Here is a 16,955-nt window from a genome sequence, read left to right as displayed (position 1 = left end):
TCATTGCGGTAGTCTCAGCAGGAGAGAGAGGGTAAGTGCGGCCTCTGGGGGGCATGGCTCCTGGCAGGAGTTCGACAGGACAGTCATAAGAGCGATGTGGAGGAAGGAATTCCGCAGACTTCTTACAGAACACATCGGAGAATTCCTTATAACAGGAGGGAAGAGACTTTAACTCGGTTGAGGAGATAGTTACCTTCTTGAGGGGTTTAGCAGGAAGGCTATGCTGTAGGCAGAATGGGCTCCAACGAGAAACCTGCCCTGTGGACCAGTCTATGGTGGGATTGTGCAGGCGCAGCCAGGGGAGACCCAAAACAACAGGAACATCGGGACAAGAAATGATAAGAAACGAAAGTCTCTCTTTATGCAGGGTCCCAACCTGCACAAGTAGTTCGCCAGTGGTCATCGTGAGTACAGACTCCAGGGGTTTATCATCTATGGCGACAATCCTCATGGGAGAAGGCAAAGGAAATAGGGGGATTCCCATGTACTTAGCAAAGAGAGCGTCCATGAAGTTACCCCCCGGCTCCGGAATCGAGGAAAGCATTCCCGAAGATGGTCTTATCAGTCAGACGAATCTGGAAGGGAAGGAGAAACCTGTGTGAGTTTCCTTGAGTCTTCCCCAGAGACTTATCTCGAGACTTTTGAGTAGTGCCCCCTACATGAGTTACCATAGACATACCTCGGGGTACAAAACTCTTAGCCTTTGCAGGACAGGCATTAGCGAAGTGGGAATGTCCGCCACAATACAGACACAGGCCTGACATCCGTCTGCGGAGTCTCTCTTGTTCAGTGAGGCGAGTTCTTCCCACTTGCATGGGTTCCTCCTGAAGAGAAATGGATGCTTGGGCAGGAGAGGTGACAGAAGCCTGCAGGAGAGGCCTCTCGAAGCGGGGTGCCAACATGGGTTGAAACTTCCTGACACGAACTCTCAAGGTTTGATGCTCCCTCAGAAGAGTGTCCACCTTGACAGCCAAGGCGATGAGGTCCTCAACTTGCGTGGGTAATTCACGGGAGACCAGGTCATCTTTGATGCGGAGGGAGAGACCATTATAAAATGCAGTATGGTATGCGTCGTTGTTCCAACGAGTCTCAGCAGCAAGTGTACGGAATTCAATAGCATACTCCGCTACACTGCGACTCCCTTGGCGGATTTGGAACAGACGGGAAGCGGCGGATGTCACCCGGCCGGGAGCATCGAAAACGATCCGAAATTCTTTGAGAAATGCTTCTGCGTCATCCATCAGTGGGGACTGCTTCTCCCAGTGTGGAGATGCCCACTCGAGACCTTTCCCTGCCAGACGAGTAATCACAAACCCCACCTTGGCACGTTCAGAATCAAATTCAGTGGGGTGTAGGGCAAATCGAATCTGGCACTGATTCACGAATCCTCGACAGGCTTGAGGATCGCCATCATAGAGAGGCGGAGCAGGAATATGTGGACCAGAGGTGGAGGGCTGGATAGCCATGGCGGCAGCCGCTTGCGGGGGAGGTGCCGGCAGGGGGGTCGCTGGTGTCAACAAGGAGAGCTTTTCCAAGATCGCCTCCAGCGTGTGTCCCACGTAATTCTGCCGGGCTTCATACGCCTCCATGCGGGAATGCAGGCCCTGAAAGGCCCTGCCGAAATCTGGCTGAGCTTCCTCAGTGGAATCCAGGGCCCGAAAATAATGTCAGGGAACAGGGAGTTCCCTCTGGGGAGTAGTCCGGATTTAGGAGGAAGCCCCTCAGGAGGGATCAGGAACGTGGTATCCAGGGATTCAGCAGAAGGGGTAATAGAGTTCAGGCAACAGGTCAAAAGGCAGGCAGAATATAAACAGAGTCCAAAGTCCAGGCAGGGGGTCAGCAACAAGAGATCAATAAAGAATATACTCAGGGATAACAGGAACAGCAACAGGAACCCAGGAATCTATTCAGGAACAAGATCCTATTTTCGGGCGCCATCTTGGCGCCTCAGGCGTCCTTTTAAAGGGGATTTTTGGCGCCCTTGCGTCGGCGTCAGCACGTCTGCGACCGACGCGCTGCGCCTGCGTCCGTCGCGCCGTTGTGATGTCTTCGCGCCTGCGCACTTGCGCGCAGGCGTCTCTGCGCTGGCGCCGCTACCCACGTGGCGGCCATGGGCGCCGCCATTTTGGGAGCGGCGTCGGACAAGATAGCTGCGCTGCCCAGAGCTCCTGGTCCTGCTCCGGGCGGCGATCGTGACAAGGAGATACAGATACTAGAGATGCAGCGAATCCACTATTTTAGGATTCTGCCGAATCCCAAATCCTTTGCGAAAGATACGGCCGAAAACCAAACCAAACTCTAATTTGCATATGTAAATTAGGGAAATGAGGGGGAAAGAGAATAAAAAAAACCCAAAAAACATTTTTTGAATTCCTTGTTTGTGTGATGAAAAGTCACGCATTTTTTTTTTAATTCGGATTCTGCTCGGCCAGGCACTTGAATTCAGCTGAATCCAAATCTTGCTGAAAAATTTGACCAAATCCCGAACCAAATCCTGGATTCAGTGCATCCCGAGCAGATACACAAGGAAATGATAGAAAACGTCCAATCCCAGGATTTTTCAGGCACATGGGTAGGGCTGCCACACGTCACAACTTTCTCATTCTATAGTATTTCATCTTTGTTTCCTGGCAGTTTGTAGTTGAGGTAATAAAATGTCCTGCAGTAATGAGAGATCCCCTGGGTCCTATCAGAAGAGTTTTTCCCACATACCTCTGCTTTGCATGCAGGGCTGTCATCTATTGTGGAAAATAAATACCAGCCTTACTACATTAAGTATCTTCCTTCACTATTAATAATAATATTGGCATCAGGCATCTTGGTGGCAATCCTACCAATCCTGTTGTTATGCCAACCTATATCCTTATTCCCTTATCTTTTGTTGCTGCATTCCATGAGGCCATTTTCTTTTTATTATTGCTATTATTATTTCTTTTTTTTGCTCCTATGGGGTCCTCTCTACCCCTTCAGTTACGCCAAGGGTTGCCACCTTTTCAGAAAATTTTTACCGGCCAGTGGTGGGGGCGGGAACAAAAGGGGGCAGGCCGTGATGTAAAAGGGGCGGCTGTGATGTAAAAAGGGTGGGCTGTGCTGCAAAGGGGCCAGAACGCGATAGGCAGAAGACGGAGAAAAGGTACGTTTCCAGCGGAGGGCCAATCGCTTTTGTTAAGGGTATTACAAATTTGTAATACCGGACCAGGCCTTGGCAGGTGTTTTATCGGGTAGGCCGCTAAAATATCAGCCGTGCGGCAACCCTAGTTACGCCACTGCTGGTTTTGCTGTAAAAGTCCAAGTTCTCTTTCAAAATAATGTAAAAATCCTAACATTAACTTATTACTGGTAGCTTATTTTGGTCTTGAGTATGTTTAATGTCTGTATGGCCCTTAAAAGGCACCTGTTGGGTAAAAATGTTATCCCCAAGCAAAGGTGCAGGCTAATAGAGCCCACATTCCGGTTGGGGATAACAGTAGCGCATGCGACGTCACGTGCATGCGCATAGTGAGCAACTTGGGGCAGCTTTTCATTATGCGCATGCGAGTGACCAGACATGGCTGCGCACACTGGGAACTCACTCCCAGTGCGGGTATCCTAGCTCTAGCGGGGGCATTTTATTTGGGATTGTGGGCTCTATAAGCCTGCACCTTTGGATGGGAATGAAATTTTTATCCAACAGGTGCCCTTTAAAAAGAGCATGACTTAAAGGGGTTGTTCACCTTTATGTAGTGAGTGATATTCTGAGACAATTTGCAATTGGTTTTCATTTTTATTATTTGTGGTTTTAGAGTTATTTAGCTTTTTATTTAGCAGCTCTCCAGTTTGCAATTTCAGCAATCTGGTTGATAGGGTCCAAATCACCCTAGCAACCATACATTTATTTGAATAAGGGACTGGAATATGAATATGAGAGGCCTGAATAGAAAGATGAGTAATACGTGCCCAAAGGTGGTTCGATTTTGGGTTAGAGTACATAATATTATCTTCTCTGTTTTTCAAATAAATGTCAAAATGGACCTGCTAACAGCACTATTTAATGGTAAATGAACAGGTTTTACTAAACTACAACATAAACTTCTCACTATAATGCTTCTGGCAGCAAAACAGACCATAGCCAAGGCGTGGAAATCTTGCTCCATCCCTCTTCCAGCCTTTAAACATAAAGTAGATTGGACGATGATGAATGAAAAACTTGCTAGCTTCCTAAATAACACACATGATAAATTCTTAAAAATCTGGCTCACATAAAGATGGCAAAGTGGCAAGTTCATGTATAAATACGTATAGAACTCATAGCAAAATGGAACAGTTCTTTTACATGATTTACTGCCTTCACAGCTCTCTGGCTTTGACTGGAAAGTGGACCAATAGCCGCACAGACAACTTAGAACAACACAAAAACAGAGCCACTGACCGTGTGGGTGAGAGGGAGGTGAGCAGGCTGCAGACTGCAGTGTTTAAAGGGGTTGTTCACCTTTAAATTAACTTTTAGTATGATGTAGAGAGTGATATTCTGAGACAATTTGTAATTGGTTTTCATGTTTTATTATTTGCGGATTTTGAGTTATTTAGATTTTTATTCAGAAGCTTTCCAATTTGGAATTTCAGCAATCTTGTTGCTAGGATCCAAACTACCCTAGCAACCATAAACTGATTTGAATAAGCGACTGGAATATGAATATGAAATAGAAAGATGAGTAATAAAAAGTAACAATAACAATAAATGTGTAGCCTTACAGAGCATTTGTTTTTAGATGGGGTCAGTGACCGCCATTTGAAAACTGGAAAGATTCAGATGAAAAAGGCAAATAATTACAAAACTGTTAAAAATAAATAATGAAGACAAATTGATAAGTTGCTGAGAATTGGTCATTCTATAACATAGTAAAAGTTAACTTAAAGGTGAACCACCCATTTAAGGGTTAATAAGCAGCTCTTTCCTTGGTTTTCGTTTTCCCCGCGCTGAACTCAGGGAAGTGAAGGAGGCGGGCAGTATCAGTGCTGGCCAATCAGCTCCTCCACAGCTGCTGCTAAAGTTCTCTCTCATTGTCACAGGCCAAGTCATTTGATGCGGCTGCAGGGAGTGTGACGAGGGAGGGGCGAGCACGTGGGGCTGCAGAGAAGGAAAGGTCTGAGGGAGTGGGGGGAAACATTCTGGAATCAGTGCAGTGTCTGTGTCCCAAGCTGCTTCTGCAGGCAAGTCCCTCGCCCCTATTTGTGGACGCGGCGGCTGTTCAACCTTGCACCTATAAGAGCATGCTAATAAAGTTGCTTTAAAAAAAAAGTGTGTTGCTAGGAAGCGCCTTCCGGTTACCAGGAAGCTGGTTGCAGTTGCTGGGCGGGCTCGTTTTGTGCTATCCAATCAGCGTTGATGTTGAGAGGCTGTACGTCCTGCCCGGGAAGGAGCTGAGCGCAGAGGGGTAGTGCGGCAGGAACGGGTGAGTGCGCACAGTCTGTGTATATTGAGTGCGACTTAGGCGTGACTGGGTCACACACTGATACCACGAGGGGAGCTTCGTCGTCAGCTAGGGGGAGGCTGTGCTTTAGTAAGGCAACATGGGCTCAAGGGAAGGGATGTAACCTTGATAGTGTGTTTAGAGGAGGCGGCTGCTAATGTGGAATAATAGTGTTTATGGGTTTAAGGAAAGATGTGTCAGGAGTAAGGCCGTAACTGAGACAGGAGGGCACATTTGCACCTTGGGCAGTATCTCATGGCAACCAGCCAAACCTTTGTATTTATGGTTCTACCTGCAGCTCCATGGCAACAGCTAAATCACTGGTTGCTATGGGTTACTGCCCAGATTGGCCATAAAATGTAACTGTGGGACTGCATGTACAGTAAGGCAAGATGCAATCTCCATAAGATAAACAGGGGCTACATCACTGCAGTGCATTTATTTTGGTTAAATGACAAGGAAAGTCTTAAGATACTTGGGGTTTGCCCATTTGTTTGAAACCCCCCCCCCCCACATTGACTCTAATCTCTTACCACATGACTGGGGGCACCTGGGAAATTGACAATATGTCTAGCCCCATGTCAGATTTCAAAATTGAATATTAAAAAATCTATCTGTTCTTTTGAGAAATGGATTGCAGTGCAGAATTCTGCTGGAGCAGCACTATTAACTGATGTGTTTTGGAAAAAAAAAATGTTTTTCCCATGACAGTATCCCTTTAAAGAGCTTAACATATTTACCTTGCTGCTCAATCATGATCATGGACTCTGCGATTACCCTGAAAGCTCACTGTCAATCTCTGTTTATCAGCTCTGGAACTTCCCCAGCCAATCTCTTACAGACAGTTCTCTTTGGGAACTAGGGGGAAAAGGATTCCTGATACTCAATAAGTATCTCCTGTTTAGTAATGCTCTGTTTTTAGTCTCATCTTTGCTTGTACGATACAATCAACCTAAATACAATCAATTAAATATTATGCGTTGTTTCTGAAATAATCAAGTTTATATTCACTATTCCTCTCTCAGCATCTGTTTCTCTTCATTCTGTCTTCATGCAGCAGTTGGCTGTCAGATATTCATCGATATATACCTTACAGGAGGGCTTCCTTTCCTAGCAGATGTATTAGAGCTCACTCAGATAACTGATTCCAGTACAAACAAAATCTAACAAAATAACTGCCTTTTGCACAAATCCTGCATGTAGAGAGACATGATGTCTGGTGAGTTTAATAGAGTGAGCTCCAATATATCTTCTAGGCAAAAGGATCCCCCCTATAAGATATATTGGACCATTCATCTGACATCCAACTCCTGAATGAAGACAGAATGAGAAGGAATAGTGAAGATGCACTTGATTATGTCAGAAACAGTACAACATTTTTAATTGATTGTATTTAGAAAGTCTCATTTCAATATGCTGAAGCTTATATTACATTTTCATTTTAGCAATAGCTCCCCTTTAAATCTGAGCCGTTGTCGGCTCTCCTGGAGCCAAGACTCTACTTCCCACAACTCTTTGCAGCTTTTGTGCTTCTTCTATCCTACAGGTCTATTTATACAGGAAATGCAATGCATCGTGGGAATTGGAGTCATAGCCGGAATAGAGCTGGCTACTGGTACATTGTTTCAGTGGTAATGTTATTAGTGGTAAGTTGATTAGAATTAGATTCGATTTCTGTCTATTTAAACCCTCTTCTATTCATTTGCCAGTCAGCTGTGAAAAAATGCTACCTGGTTTCTAAGGCTTGTGGGACTAGCAACTAGTTATCACTTATATAAGTGGAGAGTGGTGGAATAAATCCCTGTCTATTGATTTCATCAATTGCTTGTTATCCACGATCCTGTTTGATACCCACTAATGTTTGCTTTCTGAATACAGCACAAACTATAACAGTAGCATTGTGTTATTTCTTCAAGCATAATATTTTATTCATTATTTTTTTTATTTTTTCAGCAGCAGATGTTCTGAACAGAACAGAATGGAGCTGGGAAAAGGGAAACTCCTGAGAAGCGGCATCAACGCCCTCTACCAAGCAATCCATCCAGTGCATGGTTTGGCCTGGACAGATGGTCGGCAAGTTGTATTGACAGCCTTGCACCTCAATAACGAAGAGCCCAAGTTTGGCAACTCTATTGTTATTGGACAGTTTGAACATGTGCATGGGCTTTACTGGGGGCCATTTTTGGCAAATGATACCCCTGCCCTGTTGGCTGTCCAACACAAGAAGCACGTCACTGTTTGGCAGCTGTGTTACAGTCCCTCCGATAAGAACAAACTAGTTGTTTCACAGACATGTGAGATAGGAGATCCGTTCCCTGTCCTCCCACAGGGCTGCACATGGCACCCCAGCAAAGATATTTTAGTCGTTCTAACAAAACGGGACGTGTCTGTCTTGTATGCCGTGCGTTATGAGAATTCCAGCCTGAAAGCGGACATTAAAAGCAGCGGTCTTATTCACTGCGCTTGTTGGACTAAGGATGGCAGTCGCTTAGTTGTAGCTATTGGTAGTGCTTTGCATTCCTACATTTGGGATAGCAAGCAGAAGACCTTAAATGCATGTGCTTTTTGTCCTGTGTTTGACATTGGAGGCTACATTTGCGCTATTGAGTCTACGGTCGATTCACAAGTCGCTGTGTCCACGGAACTTCCGTTAGATCGTATCTGTGCTTTAAATGCAGGTATTGCTTTTACTATGCCAGCCTCTTCTGAGATAACCATCTCTAATCAACCAGGTTTATTACTGATGGAGGAAGAATTCTCTATGGATGGTGTCCAAAAGTCAGCTGACTCTGGATCTTTGACAACAGACTCTCTGGCAACATCTCCTGCTACTTTGGATCTCACCCATATTGTAAATCACTCCAAAGCAGACCTGAATTCCCTTCTTAACCTGAAAAAGAAGGATTATCTCACAGGCAGTGGGCAGGATTCATCGCATTTGATCCTTGTGAGCTTTGAGAAGAAAGTGACCACCACTCGGAGGGTCAGCATTCCTGGTATTTTAGTTCCAGACATATTGGCGTTTGATCCCACTGCACATATTGTTGCTGTTGCTTCAAACACGTGTAGCGCAGTTTTGGTGTATTCCCTCACATCTTCCAGTGTGCCTAATATTCAACAAATCCAGCTAGAGAAGAACGAGAGGCCGAAAGGATTGTGCTTTCTCACTGATAAGATGCTGCTTGTGTTAGTAGGAAGACAGAAAACCAGTGACCCAGCTTTCCTGCCTTCCTCCAGCTCGGACAAATACTTGATTCGTTTGATGGTCAAAGAAGTGATGTTTGACGAGGATTCTTCTGCTTCCTCCGGCGGGAATACAAGTGTACAGGCTAGCAATGACTCTTGTATGAGCATACAAGACAAGAAGAAAATGGTTGAGTCCCTCTACAAGGAAAGTCCGTCTACTCACCGCGAGCTGCTGTTGCCGAGTGGCACAGCTCCGCCTACTTATTTGCGGAAGAAGAAATTGATAGAAGAAATTAGAAGCTACGACGGTGATCAGAGTCCAACATCCAGTGCGAATGAGTTTGATGAGAAAAGGAACAGACTAAGAATGGAAAGCTTTGACACTGAGCCAAAGAATTGCTCAGTCACCCTTAGCCTTGACATGGACAAGAAGCCGATTAGCGGGTCAACGTCGCCAAAATCTGAGTGCCAAAATAGCAGCCCACCCAACTTCATACAACCAAGTGATGTATCGCCACAGCAAGAAATCCTCAGCATATCTAGAAACGTCGAAAGGCTTTGCTGTAATTTTGCACATTTGCAACAGCATCTTTCAGAGCTGACGGACATCACAAGGAATGGCAAAAGGCCTTTGTCGGCATCATACCTACCGTGTAGGCAAGCTCCTTATGTGACAGTTGTGTGCCAGGTAATTTTCTTTTAGGAAGACTTTCACTTTACGCCAAGGTGACAGAAGTTTTGGATTGGGATCAAAGGAAAACTTTACCCCCAAAATTAATATTTAAGTAACAGTTTATATCAAATTAAGTGACATATAAAACAATCTTATCAAACTGGAATATATATATATATATATTTAAGTAACCACCATTTCGTGATGGTCGGTGTGCTGCCTCAGAGATCACCTGACCAGAAATACTGCAACTCTAACTGTAACAGGAAGAAGTGTGGGAAGCAAAAGACACAACTCTGTCTGTTAATTGGCTCATGTGACCTAACATGTATGGTTTGTTTGTGTGCACCATGAATCCTACAATCCCAGGGGGCGGCCCTTGTTTTTTAAAATGGCAGTTTTCTATTTAGGATTACCCCATGGCACATACTACTAAAAGTATATTATTATGAAAATGGTTTATTTACATGAAGCAGGATTTTACATATGAGCTGTTTTTTTTTTTATATAGACCTACATTGTTCGGGGGGTATAGTTTTCCTTTAATAACCAGTGGAACTCTTAACTGAACTTGCATGCCTTTGACCTTCCCTCAATCAACTCTAGTAGCTTTGTCTTGAGTCAGTGCACACTGCATTATATTTTTATTACGTTAAAAAACTTTAATTTGTAAATGTTGCTGTTTCTTTAACAAGCAGCTCTGTTGGCTCCAAAAGCCAAAGATCGAATCTAAAGTTGATTATCAGCTGGGGTTATTATTTTGCAGGGAATTCATGGACAAATCTCATAATTCTTTTCCTCCAAATTAGACATTTAAGGTGCACCCACCAGCAAAGTTCAACAGAGGTAAACTGCTGAATGACTTGCGGATGCTGCATTTTACAAAGATTACTGGCTAAAAGGATTATGTGCGTCTGTTGCATAAGATTCAGACCAGTTTAACACTTCTGTCTTCTTTGCCTAGAAATTTATATTGTAGTCCTGTGCTACTTCTGTTATTTTATATTAACCGCCGACTTCTGCTCCAGAAATAGAAAAATAGGTTACATTTTTAAACCAGACTTGCATATACAGCTGTTGGCCTAGATTTATATTTTAATTCTGCAAAAGCAAAAACCTATGGAATTTTCCCTGCTGCTGAGACTGCTGTGTGAGTTTAGGAGGTTTATTGGCAGGAAGGTAATGCAGTAAGGAAGGTTGTGGTTTTGGCTGCTTGCTAAGGTGAGCAGAATGCTGGGAGCTGTAGTACAGTGACAGAATGTAGACGTCCGCACTACAAAACGCATGTTTTTTTTTTTTTTTCAGTTCATTACTCGGATATTATTTTACTGCAAGCACACATTGACTGACCTGCAAAGTGGATTGTTGCTTGACATAGTGAATATATTCGGTTTTTTTCGGTTGTCTATAAATATCTATAAATGTTCCATTAACAGGATGCCTACCATCCAGAGGGGCCTGCAATGAAAAGAAGCATACTGCTGTGTGAAAACAAGCTGCGCCTGGGTACCGTCCAAGAGCTCTTCGGTCTCTCTTTAATAGAAATGCAGTTGGGTAAGTTTGCCTCTTGGTAACATTCTGCTGTTTTTGTTTATAAGAGTATTGGTCTAGTAATGCTGTCAACATCCAGGGCAGACATCCGGCGGTACGGAAATACATCTATATTTGGTCCTTTGTAAGGCACTGAAAAGTATTTCTTCTATAAGTGATAGTGGGCCCAGATAACCGCACCAAATATCCATGTGAGTTTCTAGTGTTCTGCAAAGTGAAGAGACGGCCAATGCAGTGTTTATTAAAGGGACAATCCACTTGCACTAGTAGCACGTAGAGTGCCCGTTCCACTGCTTCTGTCCCAAATGAAGCGTATGTCAATCAAACAAAATCCGGATGTATGTGGAAAACAGGCTCAGAAACCTCCGACACTGTACTGCAAGGTTTATTTTAACACGTTTCTAGCTAGTGTGGCTCTTTATCAAGTATTAATACTCATATTATATCAGGTACTTAAATCCTTTTAGCCCCACCCCATACCGTGATATGGTGCAGGTAAATTGAGAAATTAAGGCTGACCTTGTATCTATTATATGGTCTTGTAACTAAAATGTGTGAAAATACAAAAATGTTTTTTCGCAGCCAATTCGACTCTTTTTGTAGGCTTCTTAGCAATAGAAGGGGACACGTGTATTGTGATGGACTTTATATTTAAAGAAATTCATTGGACTGGAAACCTCTTTGGACTTTTGGACTCCCAAAAAATATATGTTTGTTTTTAATAGGGATGCACCGAATCCACTATCCCTGAAACCTTCACAAAAGATTCGGCCAAATACCGAACCGAATCCTTTTTATATGCAAATTACGGTTGGGAAGGGGGAAAATATTTTTTGCCTCGTTTTGAGACAAAAAGTCGCACGATTTCCATCCCGCCCATAATTTATTAGGGTTCGGCCAGGCAGAAGGATTCAGCCGAATCCTGCTGAAAATGGCCGAATCCCGAACAGATTCCTGGATTCAGTGCATCCCTAGTTTTTAACATTGCTATGTTAGGTGGTCACGCTTAATTTCCCTTTTGCAGTGACCTTAATTTCCCAATTTACCTGCACCCTATCACAGTATGGGGGTGGGGCTAAAAGGATTTAAGTACCTGATGTAATATGAGCACTTACTAACACTTGATAAAGAGCCACACTAGCTCGAAAAATGCTGTGTTAAAATAAACCTTGCAGCACAGTATCTGATGTTTCTGAGCCTGTTTTCCACATACAGGGAAAAGGTTTCTTAACCGTGGATCCTCATTAGAGTTTGGGCCCTCCTTTGAGGTGTTTCTGGAATATACTGCCTGTGTCATGAGCCTTGTATTGTACTGAGGATAAAAATGTAATTTCCTTCTTGCTTACAGGTCCCTCACTGTGGATTATCCTGACAGGAGACAGTGAAGGTTTTATCCCCTTAACGTTTTTAGCTAATCAGGAGATAACCATCAGAGATGCAAGAATTGCCGCCATGCACCCACCACTGCGTATGGACAGGAATAACTCCCTGCAGCCTTCCAGCAGTGTTACATAATTCACATGTACCTTCAGCGTGCGCAATGTTGAAACTGCAACAACCAGATGCGACCATATCCACAATAAATCATTTGCACTCCATTCTTGGAAGCTTATTCAGAAGTGTCTGGTACAAAGCCTGCAGTTTATAAGCCATAGTAGTTATGGATGGTCGAAGAACTAAGTTGCCTATTCCGGTGGATTTGTATGCATGCAGGTATCCGTGTTACTGTAACGAGGAGTTAACAGTTGCAGTGATGTAAGAGAATGTGATAGTCATTCATTTCATAAACCAGGCCAGTCTGATAATCCTGAGCTGAAAGCAATAATACAGGGAAATGGCAGTTTTCTTATATAAATCAGAAGGTGCATATTCCCGTGACCTTTCCCAGGGCTGCCACAAGCAGTGGATTATCCCCTAATATTTAAGATTTCGGTCCATTGCAAGTACTTGAAACTTTCTGTACAGTTTGTAAATTATTGGGTGAATTAATGAAAATGTACATTTTGTCCTTACAGGTTATTTAATGTACCAGCATTCATGTACAGTAATTATCATTTCTGGTGTGTGCCAATTTGCAGAATATTTCTGTTCTGCTGAGGATTTATCCGACCTATAATATACTCTGAGCTGATAAAACGTTGACTGCTGCTTACAGAACAGGCTAAAGGTAATTAACCAGCCTTGGATTTAGATTGTATAAAGTCAACGTTCTTCGGTCAGGCTCGTGTTTACACCTAGATGGGACACAATGTTAAATTGTACCTTATTTATAGATCGTGTTTAAGTATAAATACTATTTGAAAGCAGGGGATTTTATACTCCATTTTCGGGGTTCTGTAGCTAAACTATTGTATAAACTAAAGACCAATAAATAGATAATGTAACAGGCCAGAGGCCCACAGCTGTATAAAGTGAAGATCCATACCTGCCAAGCTGTACCTAATAGCTGCCCATCCATCATGTTTTTGCTTAGGCAAAGCACATGCTCAGTCTGCTCTGAGCTGCTGTCAGCTAAAGGGTCAAAATTCAATCCAATTCAATGCTGTCTGCTGCATGGTGTTGTGATTTCCACGCAGTGAATGTGGGCAACTAAAATAATTCTGACCAGATCATCTCTTTAAAGGGATACTGTCATGGGACAAAATGAATCAATTAATAGTGCTGCTCCAGCAGAATTCTGCACTGAAATCCATTTCTTAAAAGAGCAAACAGATCTTTTTATATTCAATTCTGAAATCTGACATGGAACTAGACATATTGTCAATTTCCCAGCTGCCCCAAATCATGTGACTTGTGCTCTGATAAACTTCAATCACTCTTTACTGCTGTACTGCAAGTTGGAGTGATATCACCCCCCTCCCTTTTCCTCCCCAGCAGCCAAACAAAAGAACAATGGGAAGGTAACCAGATAGCAGCTCCCTAAGACAAGATAACAGCTGCCTGGTAGATCTAAGAACAACACTCAATAGTAAAAACCCATGTCCCACTGAGACACATTCAGTTGCATTGAGAAGGAAAAACAGCAGCCTGCCAGAAAGCATTTCTCTCCTAAAGTGCAGGCACAAGTCACATGACCAGGGGCAGCTGGGAAATTGACAAAATGTCTAGCCCCATGTCATATTTCAAAATTGAATATAAAAAAATCTGTTTGCTCTTTTGAGAAATGGATTTCAGTGCAGAATTCTGCTGGAGCAGTACTATTAACTGATTCATTTTGGAAAAAAAAATTTTTCCCATGACAGTATCCCTTTAAGATGGGGTAGATTGTAGTATACAGGTATGGGACCTGTCATCCAGAATGCTCAGGAACTGGGGCTTTCCGGATAACAGATCTTTCTCTTTAAGCTGGGGTAGATTTCAGTATACAGGTATGGGACCTGTCATCCAGAATGCTCAGGAACTGGGGCTTTCCAGATAACAGATCTTTCTGTAATTTGGATCTTCATACTTTAAGTCTACTAGAAAATCATGCAAACTTTAAAGGAGAAGAAAAGCTACTATTGTCAATAGATTATCTGCAATAGTGCAAGCTAGAATGCTATATTTATTCTGTAGAATGTTTTACCATACCTGAGTAAACAGCTCTAGAAGCTCTCTGTGTTTGTTTAGGATAGCAGCTGCAGTATTCGCTTGGTGTGACATCACTTCCTGCCTGAGTCTCTTCCCTAATCACTTATAGCTCTGGGCTCAAATTACAGCAGGGGGGGGGAGCAAACTGAGCATGCTCACGTCCAGGGCAAGGAGTTTAAAGCTGAAAACAGGAAGTCTGATACAGAAGCCAATGAGTACACAATAGAAGGAAAGAAATGTTGTGTTTCTTTTGACAGAGGACTCAGAGCAACATTACTTTGAGGGTTTACTGGTATATTTAGGTGGACCTTTCTGATAAAGCTTACTTAGTTTTAACCTTTCCTTCTCCTGTAAATAAACTCAATAGGCCGGTTCAGCAGAATCCAACGGAAAAAGGCAGAATCTTAAACCGAATCCTGGATTCAGTGCATCACTATTAAATATATCTTAGTTTGGATCAAGTACAAGCTACTGTTTTATTATTACAGAGAAAAAGGAAATAATTTTTAAAAATGTGGATTATTTGGATAAAATGGAGTCTATGGGAGATGATCTTTCCTTAATTCGGAGCTTTCTGGATAATTGGTTTTCAGGTAACGGATCCCATACTTTATTAATAAAATATCATGTTAAGTTTTACTTTATTTGTGTCCGCTGTTCATGCAATGAAGCGGCTTTAAAAATACAAGATCTATGACATTCACAAGCTGCATTACTGTTATACTACTGTTGATGTCTCCATGATGAGCCCTAAGCTTAGCTTCTCTAACCCAAACAAGTACAGAAAGCAAGTGGAGACACCCGAGAGAGGGACAGTTTGGATGGGAGAGATGAGAGGCTACTTGGAATAATATTAAAGGCATGAATTGTTGTTGTGGAACCTTGTACTTATGGGCTAATGCAGAAAGGGCAGGGCATAATGCCACTCGCTTTGGCCCATAGTTTTTCCTCAAAGGGATGCGGCAGTCCATGATAACAAAATTGCTGCTCTTCTTTAAGGTTGATGATGTATATGCATGGTCGACCCCTGTGCTTGCTCAGTACGCACCCTCTCTCCATTCACCAACCAGTCTTTGAATTGTATTGAATTGGGGCAGGAATTGAGCAAAGAACCATTTTGATTAGTTCATAGTGAAGCATGGCAGGTATTTAGCCATTATGAATGGTGCACCCCTTTAAGCACTTTCACCACCATCTGGCTTCTCTCTATCAGTGGTCTAGTAATGCTTGATTCCTATAGTAAATGATGAAACCCAGATATAAAGGATCAATGTTGCCGGTTACTCTGCTCTCGGGTGTCCACACCGTCTATCTTTGTTTTTTTGTTTTTTTCTCTGCAGTTCTTCTCTATAACAAGCTAGCTGCTCTTTGGTTCTTAGGTTAATTGACCATAGCAACCAAGCAGTGGTTTAGGGGTCAACTGATGCAAAATATTAAAAATCTATAATATACTAATATATTGTATCACTGGCACTATAGACTGCAAATCCCTCAGGACTAACAAAACAATTCATGATATTGCCTATCCCATTCATAAATTTGGTTCATTTCCTGTATTTAGAATACAGAAACAATGACAAGAATGTAATATTTTTAAAAATCATGGGGTTACTGGGTACCTTGCTGGCGCCATACAAATAAATGATGATGATTTGTTGAAGACTTTTCTTACTTGATTTTGGCAGTATTTATCCAAAAAAAGGAAAAAGTTGTCACTAGAGTCCTGCGCAGAACCAATTTGTTAACCCGACCCGCGACACGCATACTTACCTGCTTGGACCAGCTACTCGACCCCCAAGTACCTTATCCACAACCCGATGAGCGACCTGCTGACCATCAAGAAACAGGAAGTGCTGTCATTGTAAGTTGGCGTGATCAGAAATAAAGGTGTAAAACAGGAAGTGCTGTCATTGCAAACCGGAAGTGACATTATTGGAAGTAGGCATGATCAGAAAAAAAAGAAGTAAAACTCTCTATTGAGAAGACCCGCAAACCCGGAGAACCGCCGTCCCGCGTCTATACCCTCTCCCGAAACTTCAACCGGCAGGGTACTGCAGGTTTTTGCGGGTACCCGACCCGCTGCAGGACTCTAGTTGTCACTTATTGGAGCCATGTTTGTGCTGGAGCAAATGTTCTTAGAAAGGGATAATAATTGGCTGGAGCAGGCTGACTACGATATCAATGGATTTTCTGAGACATGAATTTTTTTTTGATATTTGTTTGATCACATGCTATCCATTTTTGTTGATTTTTATAATACTAATACTTACACTGAGGGACAGATGTATTACAGTTCGAAAGGTTCTAATTCTAACTCACATATTTGAATTTTAAATCACCAATTTGCATTTTAATGAGATTTATCACTCGTCAACCCTGGAAACTGCTTTAATTCGAATATTCGCCACATAAAACCTGCCGAGTTCATGTACAAGTCAATGGCAGAGGTCCTTTGAACCATTTGAAGATGTTGATTGTCTTCCTGACATTTGAGGGTTTTTTTGGGAGGCAAACTCGATTCGAAT

General features: G+C 42.8%; 1 protein-coding gene across 1 annotated transcript in view; it reads left to right on the top strand.

Moving 5' to 3' along the window:
* Positions 1–5,374: 5,374 nt before the first annotated feature.
* The window catches only part of wdcp.L (WD repeat and coiled coil containing L homeolog), a gene marked incomplete at its 3' end in the record, with an annotated part of 29,916 nt that continues 18,335 nt past the window's right edge, over positions 5,375–16,955 (top strand). The window contains 5 exon segments of the mRNA NM_001096767.1: positions 5,375–5,432; positions 6,997–7,096; positions 7,404–9,324; positions 10,746–10,863; positions 12,209–13,468. Of these exon segments, the coding sequence (NP_001090236.1) occupies positions 7,429–9,324; positions 10,746–10,863; positions 12,209–12,375 (2,181 nt within the window). The 5' untranslated portion in view covers positions 5,375–5,432; positions 6,997–7,096; positions 7,404–7,428.

The sequence above is a fragment of the Xenopus laevis genome, chromosome 5L (genome assembly GCF_017654675.1).
Source record: "Xenopus laevis strain J_2021 chromosome 5L, Xenopus_laevis_v10.1, whole genome shotgun sequence".
NCBI classification, from domain to species: domain Eukaryota; kingdom Metazoa; phylum Chordata; class Amphibia; order Anura; family Pipidae; genus Xenopus; species Xenopus laevis.
Note: the sequence above shows the minus strand (reverse complement) of the source record. Positions and strands in the feature narration are given on the sequence as shown.